Source organism: Aethalodelphis obliquidens, unplaced genomic scaffold, assembly GCF_003676395.1.
Source record: "Aethalodelphis obliquidens isolate GAN/ISIS:26980383/991018 unplaced genomic scaffold, ASM367639v1 scaffold6, whole genome shotgun sequence".
Taxonomy (NCBI): Eukaryota; Metazoa; Chordata; class Mammalia; order Artiodactyla; family Delphinidae; genus Aethalodelphis; species Aethalodelphis obliquidens.
In genome coordinates this window covers 26,917,671-26,931,490 of record NW_020837950.1, presented here as the reverse complement: position 1 = coordinate 26,931,490, position 13,820 = coordinate 26,917,671, and the positions used below count along the sequence as shown (strand labels likewise).

The 13,820-nt window shown below is 46.3% G+C and overlaps 1 protein-coding gene across 2 annotated transcripts in view; it reads right to left on the bottom strand.

The window, feature by feature from the left end:
• Positions 1-13,568, bottom strand: part of ADGRA3 (adhesion G protein-coupled receptor A3) — a 118,493-nt gene extending 104,925 nt beyond the window's left edge. The window contains exon 1 of one of the 2 annotated variants that reach the window (XM_027103239.1): positions 13,065-13,568. In XM_027103239.1, the coding sequence (XP_026959040.1) occupies positions 13,065-13,306 (242 nt within the window). In that variant the 5' untranslated portion in view covers positions 13,307-13,568. The remainder of the gene's footprint in view (positions 1-13,064) is intronic. The other variant, XM_027103237.1, reaches the window with a different exon arrangement.
• Positions 13,569-13,820: the final 252 nt, after the last annotated feature.

The following is a 13,820-nucleotide window of genomic DNA, read 5'->3' as shown; positions in this document are numbered from 1 at the left end:
GTTAATTGTGAAGGAAGAAGAGTAACTACTCCAACATGCTACAAGGGTGGTTTGGGGGAGGGGAGTTTTTTTGTTTGTTTTTGGGTTTTTTTTTTAAACAGAGGCTATGTATGCCAAGGAGAAACATCACAAACTAGGAGAGAAGCTGAAATGATAAGTGATAGTTTCTCAAGACGTAGGAGGGAAACAGATCAAGAAAAGGGGAGGAAGAAAATGAAATAATCTGGGCAAAAGAGAAGCACTTTTCACTATCGAAAGCAGAGTGGGAGTTTAAGCCTTGACCTTGTAGGTAGGGTATTCTGCTTTGAAGACTCTCGAGCTTATCTACAATAGATTCATCATCTTGTGTTAAAAATAATGTAAGATTCTTCCCCTAATTCTACCTGGGGAAAAAAATAGTGGGGAAAATGATACTTCTTTATACAAAGACTTACTGCGTGTTTATGTGATAGACACCGAGAATACAGACATAAACATCACCATCAAGAGTTCACAATCTGGCGCGGCCACCATGGAAAACAACATGGAGGTTCCTCAAAAAATGAAAAACAGAACTACCATATGATCCAGAAATTCCACTGCTGAGTATACATCTGAAGAAAATGAAAACGCTAATTCGCACCCTAATGTTCATAGCAGCATTATTTACAATTGCCAAGATATGGAAGCAACCTAAGTGTCCACTGACAGTTGAATGGATAAAGAAAACGTGGTATATGTATACAATGGAACATTACTAAGCCATAAACAAGGATGGAATTCTGCCCTTTGCAACAATGTGGATAGACCTACAGAGTACTACGCTAAGAGAAGTAAGTCAGAGAAAGACAAATACTCTATGTTACCACTTATATGTGGAATCTAAAAAATAAAACAAAGGGATGGATATAACAAAACAAAAACAGACTTTCAGATACAGAGAACAAACTAGTGGTTACCAATGGGGAGAAGGAATGGGGAGAGGGGCAATACAGGGGAATGGGATTAAGAGATACAAACTACAATGTATTAAATAAGCAACAAAGATAGATTGTACAGCACAGAGAAATATAGACACTATTTCGTTACAGATTATACTCCATTTAAAGTTATAAAAATATTGAATCACTATGTTGTATATCTGAAACTAAATCAATTATACTTCAATTTTTTAAAAAAAGAGTTCACAATCTGGTAAGAGAGCGGGAACCGTAAATAAATCATTCCAAACAGTATGACACCTGCAGCAATGCAAGCAAACGTGAGGTAGGATGTGGTCACAAGGAGCGGAGGAGTCAGCCTAGCACTGATTGCCAGGGTGGACTGCAAGTCACATGGTATCCGAAAGACTTAGGATTCTCATCAAATCTTGGCTAGAAAGGGAGAGATCACACTTGGTCTTGTTTAAAACAAACAAATCAAAGGTTAAAACAAATAATCTAATAGAAAGCCCATCTGTCTTAAAACACAGTACTAGAGATGAATACACCCCTAGTCAATTTCTCTTTGCCTTTTCATGAGAAAAGAGTTGGGAAGAATTGCACTTAAAACAAAGAATTGCTTTTAAGTCTTATCTTGATGGGAAATGAATCAATTTAATTAGACTTAGATTCAAGCAGTCTTAAAGAAAGAAAAGTTTAACAACTGCATTACAGAATCTGTATTACAGTTACATCTCCAAAGCCTGCTTTAAGTTTCCTTCATTTAAATCTCAGGAGGGTTTAGACTGAAGTGTCATCCTCAACACAATTTACAACCTGCTTTCTACCCGGCTCACGATATGAGGCCATCACAGAAATGCCAATTAAAAGCCTACCACTATTCTAGGTGCTACAGTTGCAGGAAGGAGCAAAACAGTCTCGCTGACCTCGATGGAACTGACATTCTAGGGGAAGCTAGGTCACATACCTGGAACTATTTATTTTAATTCAGAAATGTCTTCATATAGGGAATGAATTTAACTCACAATCACATACTATGCATTATGTCCTGTGCTGGGGGGATGCAGGGGAGAGGGCTGGGGATAAGGCTGGAGGAGCTCAGATTACCCCAGGGATCCTTTATTTCCCCACAGCCTGGGTTGGGGACATGCTTATTCCTCTTCTGGGGAAACATTTTGGTCTGCAAGTACGGTAGTCCCTCCCTATCTGCAGGGGATATGTTCCAAGACCCCCAGTAGATGCCTGAAACTTTGGGTAGTACTGAACCCTTTATATACTGTACTATGATTTTTTCCTATACATACATAACTCTGATAAAGTTTAATTTATAAATTAGGCACAGTAAGAGATCATCAACAATAAACTAGAACAATTATAACAATATACTGTAATAAGATTCTATGGAGGTAGTCTCTCTCAGAATCTCTCATTGTACAAATGTAATGTCTTATCAATCTTAACCAAGCACTTATCAAGCACTGTGGCCATATAACTTTTGCAGTCTGAAATGCAACAGCAAAATTAACACAAATTCTTTTTCCTTCACTATTTCATGGTTAAAGGATTTGTTCTTACTGTAGATCTTAGCAACCTCAGTATATTTCTTTTTCTTCCCTTGTTAAGTCTAAAACTTTCACCTTTTCACTTAAAGGAAGCATTTTACAGTTTCTCTTTGGCACATCTGAATTGCCAGCATCACTACTCCTACACTCAGGGGATCATTATGAAGTAAAATAAGGGTGACTTGAACACAAGCACTGAGATACCAGGACCGTCGATCTGATAGATGACCCAGACGGCTGCTAAGTGACTAACAGGCGGGTACGCTGGACAAAGGGATGATTCACATCCCAGGCAGGACAGAGCGAGGTTTCATCATGCTAGTCAGAATGGTGCACAATTTAAAACTTATGAATTATTTCTGGAATTTTCCATTTAATATTTTCGGACCATGGTTAACCATGAGCAACTGAAACTGGGGAGGAGAGGGGACTTGTGTACAATTCTTGACTAGGTGAAAGCACCGCTTTTACATGTAGGGCTAGCAATCCTGCCAAAAGATTTTCTTCATGTTCACGCCACTGTCATCCAGAAGAATTTAATAAAAATATTCTAAGAAGTAGGTAGTGAGGGTGATGGACAATTTAGCCTTCTTTGTATAGGATTATATTCCACAGATTTGCCCTTCCCCCTCCCCCATCCTGATTTCTCAGGAACAAAAGATTTCAAATATGCACAGTTCAAACATGTAAATTTAAACTTAACAAGGCAAAATATGGGAAGAAAAAAAGGACAAAAGGTATTTTTTATTTTAAACTAAGAACCAAGAATGTCAGTCATGCGAATTGATAAAGAGCTAACAGCAACTAGCAAATGGCTGCCTGTTATATGAGTGGATTTAGCCTAGCAACGAAGTTATGTGCCCTGCTAGAGGAAATCTCTTGTCCTCGTCTGCCCAACATGCCTGTCCGTTCTCAAGTCAAGAATAGGACAGAGATGCCCACAGTCCTGTCTCCTTAGTCCCAGCCAAAGCAGTAAGAAAATAATGAAAGAAATGTATTATCAGATGAGGAGTGGCTTCTTAAACAAAATGTGTCAACTGGGGAGGGAAAAAGCTACTAGAAACTAAAACTGTACAGAGAAGGCAGCCAAATACAAATGACTCTTTTGTAGACATGTCAAACTATATTAAACTTCACTTATAATCAGAATGTACATTAAAATAAGCATTTTTTTTTTTTAACTTACCAGACTAGTAAAGACTGAAAAACAAAATTCCCAGAGCAGGCAGATATTTGGGGAATTGGGCCTCTCATAGTTTCTCTATACTATTTTATTATTTTATATTAGTAATGAATTATTACTGGAAATAAATCTCTATTTTAAATTTAATATAAAATAAAGGATTTAAGGTAGACGGAGGCAGGGGCCATATGTGTTTCGTTGCCTATTCCATTTGAGTATCAGGCCCTCAAATACTGGTTTGGACAAATGCTTGTGCCCTTAGACTTTCTCAGTTCATTCCTTTAGTACCACAACGCATCTCCAAAATTTTATTGCCCTTAACCCCATGACTTGGTATTAAATCCAACTTCAGCACATCACTTGCCACTTTACAAAGTCATTTTTCTTCTCTCTTATGAATAAGGCCCCACTCTAAAGCTCTCAGCTCTGTCCTAAAAATGTCTCTTGATTTTCACCCATCCTTGCTCCACCTGGGAACAGTCCCCTCCCTCCCTGCCCCCCTTTTGAGACCGTGTTCCTCAATCTGTTCCTCTGCTCCTTCTTCTGCCTTCTTTTGTTGCAGCAGATGGCAGCTGGTGAAGACGGTTACTCCTTCAGGTCGCTGTGCTGCTAGAAAACAGGTTCTCAGCCCAGGTGACAACAGAAGCACCTGCAGAGCCGTGAAACATACCAACTTCCAGGTCCCATCCTGGACCAGTCAAATCAGATCACGAGATCTGTGGCCCAGGCATCTGAACTTTTAATGTTCCCAGGTGATTCAACACAAGGTGGAAAATCTCAACAGCAAGTTCAGCAGCCAGGTTTGGGGGAGGTGGAGATAAACGCCTCTGCCCCACCCCACTGGACCACCCGGGGCTGGGATGCAGGGCCTGGGGCAGTGGGACTCTGGCCTGGAGCACCCTCCACACAAACATAATCACTGTGTGTGTGTGTCACGACATGAAAATGCTTGGAAAGAACTGCTGTAAATAATGGAAGTGATTATGCGCTACCGGAGATCTGAGACCTACTAGGTTGGGGAAAGGCTTTGTGCCCGGCAGACAGATGGGACGGGAAAGCAAAGGTGGTCACTGACCAAAAAGGTCTATCAGTCCCTTTAGCGAGGCTGTTCCTAAAACCAGTCTTGCAGATTTCCCTTTACAAACCCTATTGCCTATAATAATTCCCGAAAGTCCACCAGTTACCCCCCTGCTATCTCCAGCTCTCTTAGCAGAGTGTGGCAATGGAAGAAGATGCAGGTTAAATCACATCAAAAAGAGCCAGATCCAGGAGAAGTGTGACAGATATTGTGCATCTGGAAGGCCAGAGGTGGAGTTCCAGGATGGGATACAAGCACACAAGACTAGGATAAAACTGGTCTAATGGCCAAAAAAAAAGTCACACAGGGGCTTCCCTGGTGGCGCAGTGGTTGGGAGTCCGCCTGCCGATGCAGGGGACACGGGTTCGCGTCCCAGTCCGGGAGGATCCCACGTGCCGCGGAGCGGCTGGGCCCGTGAGCCACGGCCGCTGAGCCTGTGCATCCGGAGCCTGTGCTCCGCGATGTGAGAGGCCGCAACAGTGAGAGGCCCGCGTACCGCAAATAAAAAAAAAAAAAAAGTCACACAGGCTCGCCTAAATCAAGCTGCCCACGAGCAGAGCAGGCAGTGGGTATCTGCTGAATGAACGCAAAAGCAAGCACTTTTAAAAACTAGTGGAGGAATTATAAAGACAGCCACTCGAGAAGAGTGATTATCAGAAGTCAGCTCTGGTCTTTGGGAGGTCCCTGTTGTAGGTAGGAAAACAGATTTAAGTCCAGGCCTGCAGACAAAGAGGAAAAAGAAGACCAGGGTGTTGGGGGAAGTAGGGTGGGATTATGAAGTGGGGAGGGGGTAGGCCTGGATAATTCTTATACCAATCCCTTCCATTTTCTCCCTTCAGGTCCTGAACTGGAGGGATCTGAGGACAAGAAATGTTTCCCTGAGTGAAAAGCCCAATATCTGCAATGTGCCCAGCATGGCACTACCAGTGGCCAGGAGAAATGTGTCCCTTCTGTGAGGCACCAGCTACAGCTCTGGCCCACCCCATCCAACATGCAGGAGATTCCCTCACTACACAGGCAAAATTTCTTAAAAGATTAGTGGTGGGGGAAAGAAAAACAGCTTGGGCGAGACTGCTTACTTTAAAACCCCCTCTTCAGACTAAAACTGTCTGCACTTGAACATAAATGCAAGCTAAACCGTGCATAAATCATAAAATGATATTAGAATAAATTTAGTCAGGCAACAATTAAAAACTCATTGAGCAAGTCTGCATCTACAGCTTCCTAATTTTTGCAAAAACTGACTTAATAAGTTACGAAAATTTAAAGAATTCTGTATCCTAATTTTTGTCTGTTTATGAGAAAACTGTTGACACAACAATAAACTAGTTATGGTCTCTGGACTTAAAGATTCCTCCACAGGAATACAGACAATACAGAAAACAACTGCTTTCAGAGAAGCAGCGAAATGGGAAAAAAAAGTCACTGAGTACTACTGTAAGAAATTTCACCTGTCATTTCCTGACTTACTTTCAAGAGTTTTTACTCTCGGTTTTGTTTTTGTTTTTGTTTTTTTGCCTATTTTTAAAAGCCATCTTTACAGGCTCTTGGGAATAGAAGTTGTAACTGGATTGGGGCAAGGACCTCCGAAAGTTCCTGTTTACTTTCTATTTTTTTTAGATGTTGGAGGTAGGAATTTATTAGTTTATCTATTTATTTTTTTTGCTGTGTTGGGTCTTCGTTTCCGTGCGAGGGTTTTCTCTAGTTGTGGCAAGCGGGGGCCACTCTTCATCGCGGTGCGTGGGCCTCTCACTGTCGCGGCCTCTCTTGTTGCGGGGCACAGGCTCCAGATGCGCAGGCTCAGTAGTTGTGGCTCATGGGCCTAGTTGCTCCGCGGCATGTGGGATCCTCCCAGACCAGGACTCGAACCCACGTCCCCTGCATTAGCCTAAAGATTCTCAACCACTGCGCCGCCACCAGGGAAGCCCTCCTGTTTTCTTTTGTTTCTGGTATTTTATTTCTGATTTACTGCCAAACCCACCAACTTCTCTCATCTACTCCTGATGCCAGAGGACTCCAAGCGGGCAAGAAGCAACAGGATTCAGGGGCTGGGTCATGCAAAACCTTCTCATCACACTGGAAAAACTTAAGACTTGCTTTCATGGACCAAATGCCTAAATCTGCCCAAAATTCTGCAATATTTCTGAGCAACTTGCCAGCACACTGCCTAACGTGTGTGCTTATCATACACATAAGAACATGCAGTTCAAATGTAACTGTCCATAGATTTACTAGACCCGTTCTTGAATAGGGGATCCAACAGCTGTGAAATGCTGACCTAAACTAAATAAATGTTCTCATTTGCCATAGTAGGGTAAAAATTTGAATTCACATCCCTCTACTTGTCCTGACCTCCCAAGATACAGTCCTACCTTTATTGGCATTACGCTTACCAATAAAGACAATTATGTTCCCACCCACTGAGGTCTCAGAGCCCTTCCTTTGAGGGCCTGTGCATTATGAGAGCATCAAGTATCTATAAAGTGACAGAAGAGCACAGATAAGAAGCGCTAGGGAAGGATCAGAGCACTGGAAGAGAGAAAGAAGAGTTCATAGCAGATGAGCTGGATTGAGAAGGACCCACAATTTACCAGAAAAGGGATACTAGGAGAGAGTGGCAGACTTAGCCAAGGCACACAGGAAGCAAAATACAAATCTGCTCAGGGGACAATGAGATGCACACTTTGGTTAAGCGGAGAATTTGTGTATAAGACTGATCCTTGAATGAAAGAATCATGTCTTATTTTATCCCTGAATACCTAGCACTCAGCACTGAGCCTACAAAATTAACAGTGTCTCAATCAATGTGCATGGGGGGAAAAGCTGTGCTGAGTATCGGGAAATACAGCTACAGAGGTATAGGAGACCTTGCATTCAAAGATTAAAAACCTTACCCATTGGGGGCTTCCCTGGTGGCGCAGTGGTTGAAAGTCCGCCTGCCGATGCAGGGGACATGGGTTCGTGCCCCGGTCCGGGAAGATCCCACATGCCGCGGAGCTGCTGGGCCCGTGAGCCACAGCTGCTGAGCCTGCGCGTTCGGAGCCTGTGCTCCGCAACGGGAGAGGCCACAACAGTGAGAGGCCCGCGTACCGGGGGAAAAAAACCCAAAAAACCTTACCCATGACCCACTAGAATTCAGGCCACGACAGCTTTGGGGGCTGTTCATTAAAATCACCCTGCTCTTTGGGAATTCCCTGGCGGTCCAGTTGTTAGGACTCTGTGCTTTCACTGCTGAGGGCCCGGGTTCGGTCCCTGGTCGGGGGACTAGGATCCTGCGAGCCGCGCAGCGTGGCTGAAAACAGCAACAACAAAAATCACCCTGCTTCTTCTTCTCTCCCTCTGTTGCCCTCACCTGGCAAAGCAGCAGCCTGGCTAATCCCAGCGCTCCTCATCTCTAAACTGAATGCAGCTGGAGAGAAATAACAGCGCTGACCATCTCCCTTTGAACTGGATCACAAGGCAAAACTGACACAACTCCACTCCAGTGACATTTCTGCCATCCCCAGCACGGTCACTCCCTCACTTTCCAAAAGAACCACTTCACTCCTCTTTCACCTTCCTCTTCACACCATCTACTCACTCCTCCTCCCTCACCCTGCCTCTAGGTCTTTAAGAAAATAAAAGCAAGGGGGCAGCAAAGCCCTCTTCATCCCACCTGCCCTGCCCACAGCCTCCTGCCTGCCTCTCTGCCTGCGCTCCCTCCTTTCACCATGTGAGGATGGGACATCCTGCTGCATCAAAAACCAAACCTCCCACCTGCACTCCAGCTCCCATCCCATCTCACCTTCCATCGTGCATTTCACCCTCTCCCCAACTATTCCCAACCATACTCAGGCGCTAACGTTCCCTTTCCATCACACCAAACTTCTTCCTCATCGAGGTGCTATCACCACCATCCTCACCCTGTTCTCCCTTCAATCCACCCCAACCTGCCTTCCGCAGCCTCTAATCCACGGAGGGCACCAAAGCGCCAGGCTGTCAAATCCAGCTTGGTCTTACTGTTCCTCATCTCTCAGCATCTCTCAACTGGGGCGCCCCCAATTCCTGGCTTCAAACCTGAACTTCTCTTGGCTTCTATGACCAGATACTCCCCAGGTGCTCCCCCTACCTCACCAGAGGCTCCTTCCTTCTCAGGCTCTTCCACTGCTCCAGGAGGCTTCAGCCTGGGCCCCCTCCACCTCCCATCTGTACACTCTCCCCTAACTGACCTTGGTCAGAACCGTGCTTGAAATACCATGGATAGACCAATGGTTCCAAAAACCCTCTCTGCATTTCAGTGGGGCCAGTCCGTCACCACCCCTCACTGTTACTGCAGAATGCCCTCCCCCGCCCCCAAAACCCCATCTTTCACTCCCCTTGAGCCATGCTCAAGTCCTAACTTCTCCAAGAAAATGAAAAACTCTTCCAATGCCTCCACAGCCCCACTGCTCTCTCCTCTTTTCAGGCTTCCTAAAGCATTTAAACAATCAGCAGTACAGGATTTATTACTTAATTACAGACATTCTGTGATTGTTCCTGAGATATCTGCTTTGCTTTAGTGCAAATCTTCTCTCTCCAACCAGGTTTAAGTTTCCAAACAATACAAGCACTTCTTTTTGTGGACCTGGCACTGAGCTACATACACTGGTGACGTCCAATTATGTTTTCTGATAGCAAACAAACATAACATTTGATGAAGTAGAATCGCCACGTAGCATCATGAGGAAAACACCGTTGGAAAGGCAGGGCTAAATCTGTACAACCTTCTACCACTGATGTCCTCAGAATTTTTAAAACTTAATATTGAGCATCTCATATAAAACATAGGAATAAAGTAAACAGATTTCCAACAAAAACATTAAATGCAGTTAAATTTTTATTCCACGTGTGTATAAGAATAATAAACGGAATTTAATCCTTTAATACAAAAGGCTACATGAGATACAAAAAACAGGTCAAGCTGAGGATTTCTGCCAGACCTCTCTAGAAACATGGCTATGAAAATGTGTTGTTTACTAAGACAGTTGAGGGCTTCCCTGGTGGCGCAGTGGTTGGGAGTCCGCCTGCCGATGCAGGGGACGCGGGTTCGTGCCCTGGTCCGGGGGATCCCGCGTGCCGCGGAGAGGCCGGGCCCGTGGGCCATGGCCGCTGGGCCTGCGCGTCCGGCTCCGCAACGGGAGAGGTCACGGCAGTGAGAGGCCCGCATACCGCAAAAAAAAAAAAAATAGTTGAAAGATCTGAGCTTTAAGCTATCAATATATTGAGGTCCAGTTCATCCACTAAGTAGAAAAGGCCTTATTTTTCATTATTAAAGAAAGAAAAAAGAAAACTTCAATCCTTGCCATCCTTTCAACCCCTATCAACTTTCCATGCAACACCTGCATCACAGCTCAGCTGAAAATGCTTGGCCACACCTAAGGAATGAAAACTCCCACCAGAGAGCCTGTCCAACCTTGACCTGCCCCCCACCGCGCCCCAACGCCACCACCACCACTCCAGGCACTAGATACTTGCCGTTGACTTTCAAGCAATATCAAATGCATGGCTTCACAAGCATCTCCACACCTGTGGGCATGCTGGGGGCTCCCACCTTCCATCCCCTCATTGCCTCACCATTTCCTTCACTATCATCTTTCTCATCCTTCTCAAATTGGCTCTGGATCCTCAGATCCTCCATCCCACCCACTATGCCCTAAAGGGGCCTCGGTTGCCCTCTTCTGGGTTCCTTTTTCTACTTGTGCACCCTGATATTAGACCGTTTACCATACTGTCCTGAGACTTATTCATGAATCTCTCTCCCCAAATACCGTAAGTTCCTGGAGAAGAAAGATGTTTTTAATCTATATTTTGTAGTGAACCGAAAGGTGTCTCCCAAAGCCATAGGTCCAAGTTCTCAGCCCTATACCTCTGAAAGTAACCTTGTTTGGAAACAGGGTCTTTGCAGATGTAACTAAGTCACAGATCTCTAGATGAGATCATCCTGGACTTCCGGTGGACCCTAAATTTAATGACTGGTGTCTTAGAAGAGAAAGAAGAGTATTTGAGAGACACACAAAGGAAAGGCCGTGCGAAGACAGAGGCAGAGATTGGAGTTGGGTTGCCACAAGCCAAGTAATGTCAGAAGCTGAAAGAATCAAGGATTCTCCCCCAGAGCCTTTGGAGGGAGCATGGCCCTGCTGAAACCCTTGATTTCAGACCTCTGACCTCCAGCACTGCAAGAGAAGAAATTTGTCGTTTAAGCCGTCAAATTTGTGGTAATTTACCATAGTCCTAGGAAACTAACACCTAGTCCAAACCTCAACATACTGCCCACGACCTCAGTTCAATAAAAAACCGTGTTGAACTAAGAAGGAAGATGAAGACAAGGGGTGATGATGAGAAAACTTCTGAACTGCAGGGCAGGGATCTGGGACACGGACCCCTTGCCAGGCGTTCACCATGGGAACTTGGACAAGTCCCTTATCCACAGCGACCCTCTGATTTATTCCCTAATAAAATGAGGAAACTGGCCCAGAAGACCCTCCACCAGGTCTGATACACCTTGAACCAACTTCATCCAGAACATCAACTTTATATGATCCTTAAATAAATTATAATTTCTTCCCATTCACTGAATAAATTTTATTAATTTTACTTTTATCTAAAGAGCTTTCAGGTGAAAAAAAGGATTAAAATGGCATTTCAAAGGCACTTATATTTTAATCAGCTCAAAAAAATTCAGTGAAATAGTTTGATAATATGCTGAAAAGTGATTTTCTGTAATATCAACTTTTTTCCCCCGCAAAATCAACAATTTAAAGTAGCTGCTTTAATCCACTGCTGACAGTTCAGAAAAACTCGACCTAAACTTGAATCAGCTTAAGTGCCACTGATCCAGAACCCAAATGTATGATGACTAATTTCTTCAGAGTAACAAGGGAGTTGGGCAACGCAAAGGTTTTCTCCACATGACTCCAGACTGTAATTATGGTCCCATACCCAAAATATCCACTTCAAAGAATCTGGCTAAGAAATAAATACAGCTGCTGCCGCTACCAAATGGTCGAGTGTTGGTAAAGGAAATCAAACAAAACAAAAACTCTTTTACCATTTTCGGGCCTCCATAAACAGAAACACACAATTTTCCTGTGTTAAATCTTTCCTAATTCAAACAAATGGCAATGAAGAACAAAGGTGTTGGTAATGAAATTTGTACTTGTCTTACCCATAAATCCTGCTTGGGTTAATTTGGGTTAAATTAAAAACCATATTTGGGGCTTAAATTAAAAACCGCAGTTTAAGTTCTTTCACAGGTCATGCTGCTTCCCTTGCCTTCATGTTTTTATAGTGGCAGCCTTGATTCTTTTTTAGGGAACCAACCAAAACAACAACATAGAGGAAGACGGCGCCGAGGGACTCATATTTCAGTTCGACAAAATACCCATTAGAAACACTTTCAAGCCTTCCCAAACCAATTCGTCGTTCAGAAAATAAAATCAAGAGTCACTGGGGACACGGGTTCAGCTAGAATTGGCAGAACCACGCTTGCAAAACTGGACCGTGAATCGTAACACAAACTGAGTAACGAGACCAAAAATTTTTCCTTCCAGGTGGAAACTCAATCTGAAAATCAAGTCCTTGAGTTGCAAGCCTCAGCAAACCCACAGTTTGCAAATCCGAAGTTCTCGGCTTTTAAAAAGATGAGCGCTCACACCCAAGAAAACGGAGCTGGAAGTTGCACGATTTCATCTGAAATATATTTCTGGCCCTTAAAAACAACTCTATTTTAAAAGGTGCTCTTTAACTGTAGTAAAACTAAGATAGCAAAAGCGAAGAAAACAGTCTGGGGGTTTGGGGATCACACACCGGGGCGTTCAAAGTCCTCGTGCTGCTTTAGTATCCTGCAAACTTGCGTCCAAGTAACTTAAGTTGGAAGAAGCTGAAGGACTGGCGAATCTAACCTAGCACTGTGTTTTCCGGCAGCCCACGCACTGGATGAATGAGCTTTAACTCTGCGGACTGCCTGTTTACTTCCATCCTCACGTGGCACCGCGCAGCTCAAAAGCGCCGCGCCCGGACCGCGCGGGGAACCCGAAAACTTTTACTTGGCAAACTAGCGGAGCTCGGAGGCAGCTCGGGGACACATCTGCTCGCCTGCCGCAGAAACGTTCCCAGGCCGAGCCCCCCGGGCCTTGCCCAGCACCAGCCCTGCCCGCAGCTTCATTCACACAAAGGCACAGGAGTGCCGGCGGGACCCTTTTGCAAGTCGGGCGGAGAGAGAAGCGGCACGACAGAGAGCGCCGGCAGGGAAGGAGGGAGGGGACCGGGCGCTTGGGCAGAGCGGCGCCCCGCGGGCTACTCACAGGGTGACCGTGCGGTTGGGCAGCGTGTCCGGGGGCAGGACCTGCGCGAGCTCCAGGCTGCTGCACACCACCTTGCCCTCGGCGGCGCCCGCCGCCCTGCCGGCCCCTCGGGGCCGCCCGTCGTGCTTGCAGCCCAGAGGCAGCGCCGCGGCCCCGCCGCCGCCTCCCAGCAGCGCGAGCAGAGCCAGCGGCAGCAACAGAGGCGGCGGCGCGCGTCCCCGCAGGCGCTCGGGCGGCTCCATGCTGCGGGCTGGGCGGCGGGTCGGGGCCTGCCGGCCGAGCGGCAGAGCACTGGCCTAGCGGGCCGCCCCGGCGCCAGGGCGGACGGGAGCGCAGCGCGGGCCCGGGGGCGCCCGGAGCCTTGTGGCGGCCAGAGGGCGCGCCCTCCTCCGCGCCAACATGCTCCTTTGTCCGCTGCAGCCGCGCTCGGCCTCTGGGTGGCCGCCGGGTCACGGCCGCGCGGGTCCCTGCGCCGCTCTACGGCCGAGCGGGAGCGCCGCCTCCACCGGCCACTGCCTGCGGCGGCTCCTCCCCGCCTGCCACCGCCCCCGCCCTTTCTCCTCCCCCTCCTCCCCCTCCTCCCCCCTTCCTCCTCCTTCTCCCCCCTTCCTCCCCTCCCCCCCTTCCCTTTTTTCTCTTCCTCCTTTTTCTCCTCCTCCTCCACCTCGTGGTCTCCTGTCCCCTCAGCGCCCGCCACCCGTGGCTCCGGGAAGGATGTTGGCGCTCCCAGGCCAGCGCCGCCAGTCGCGTGTCCAC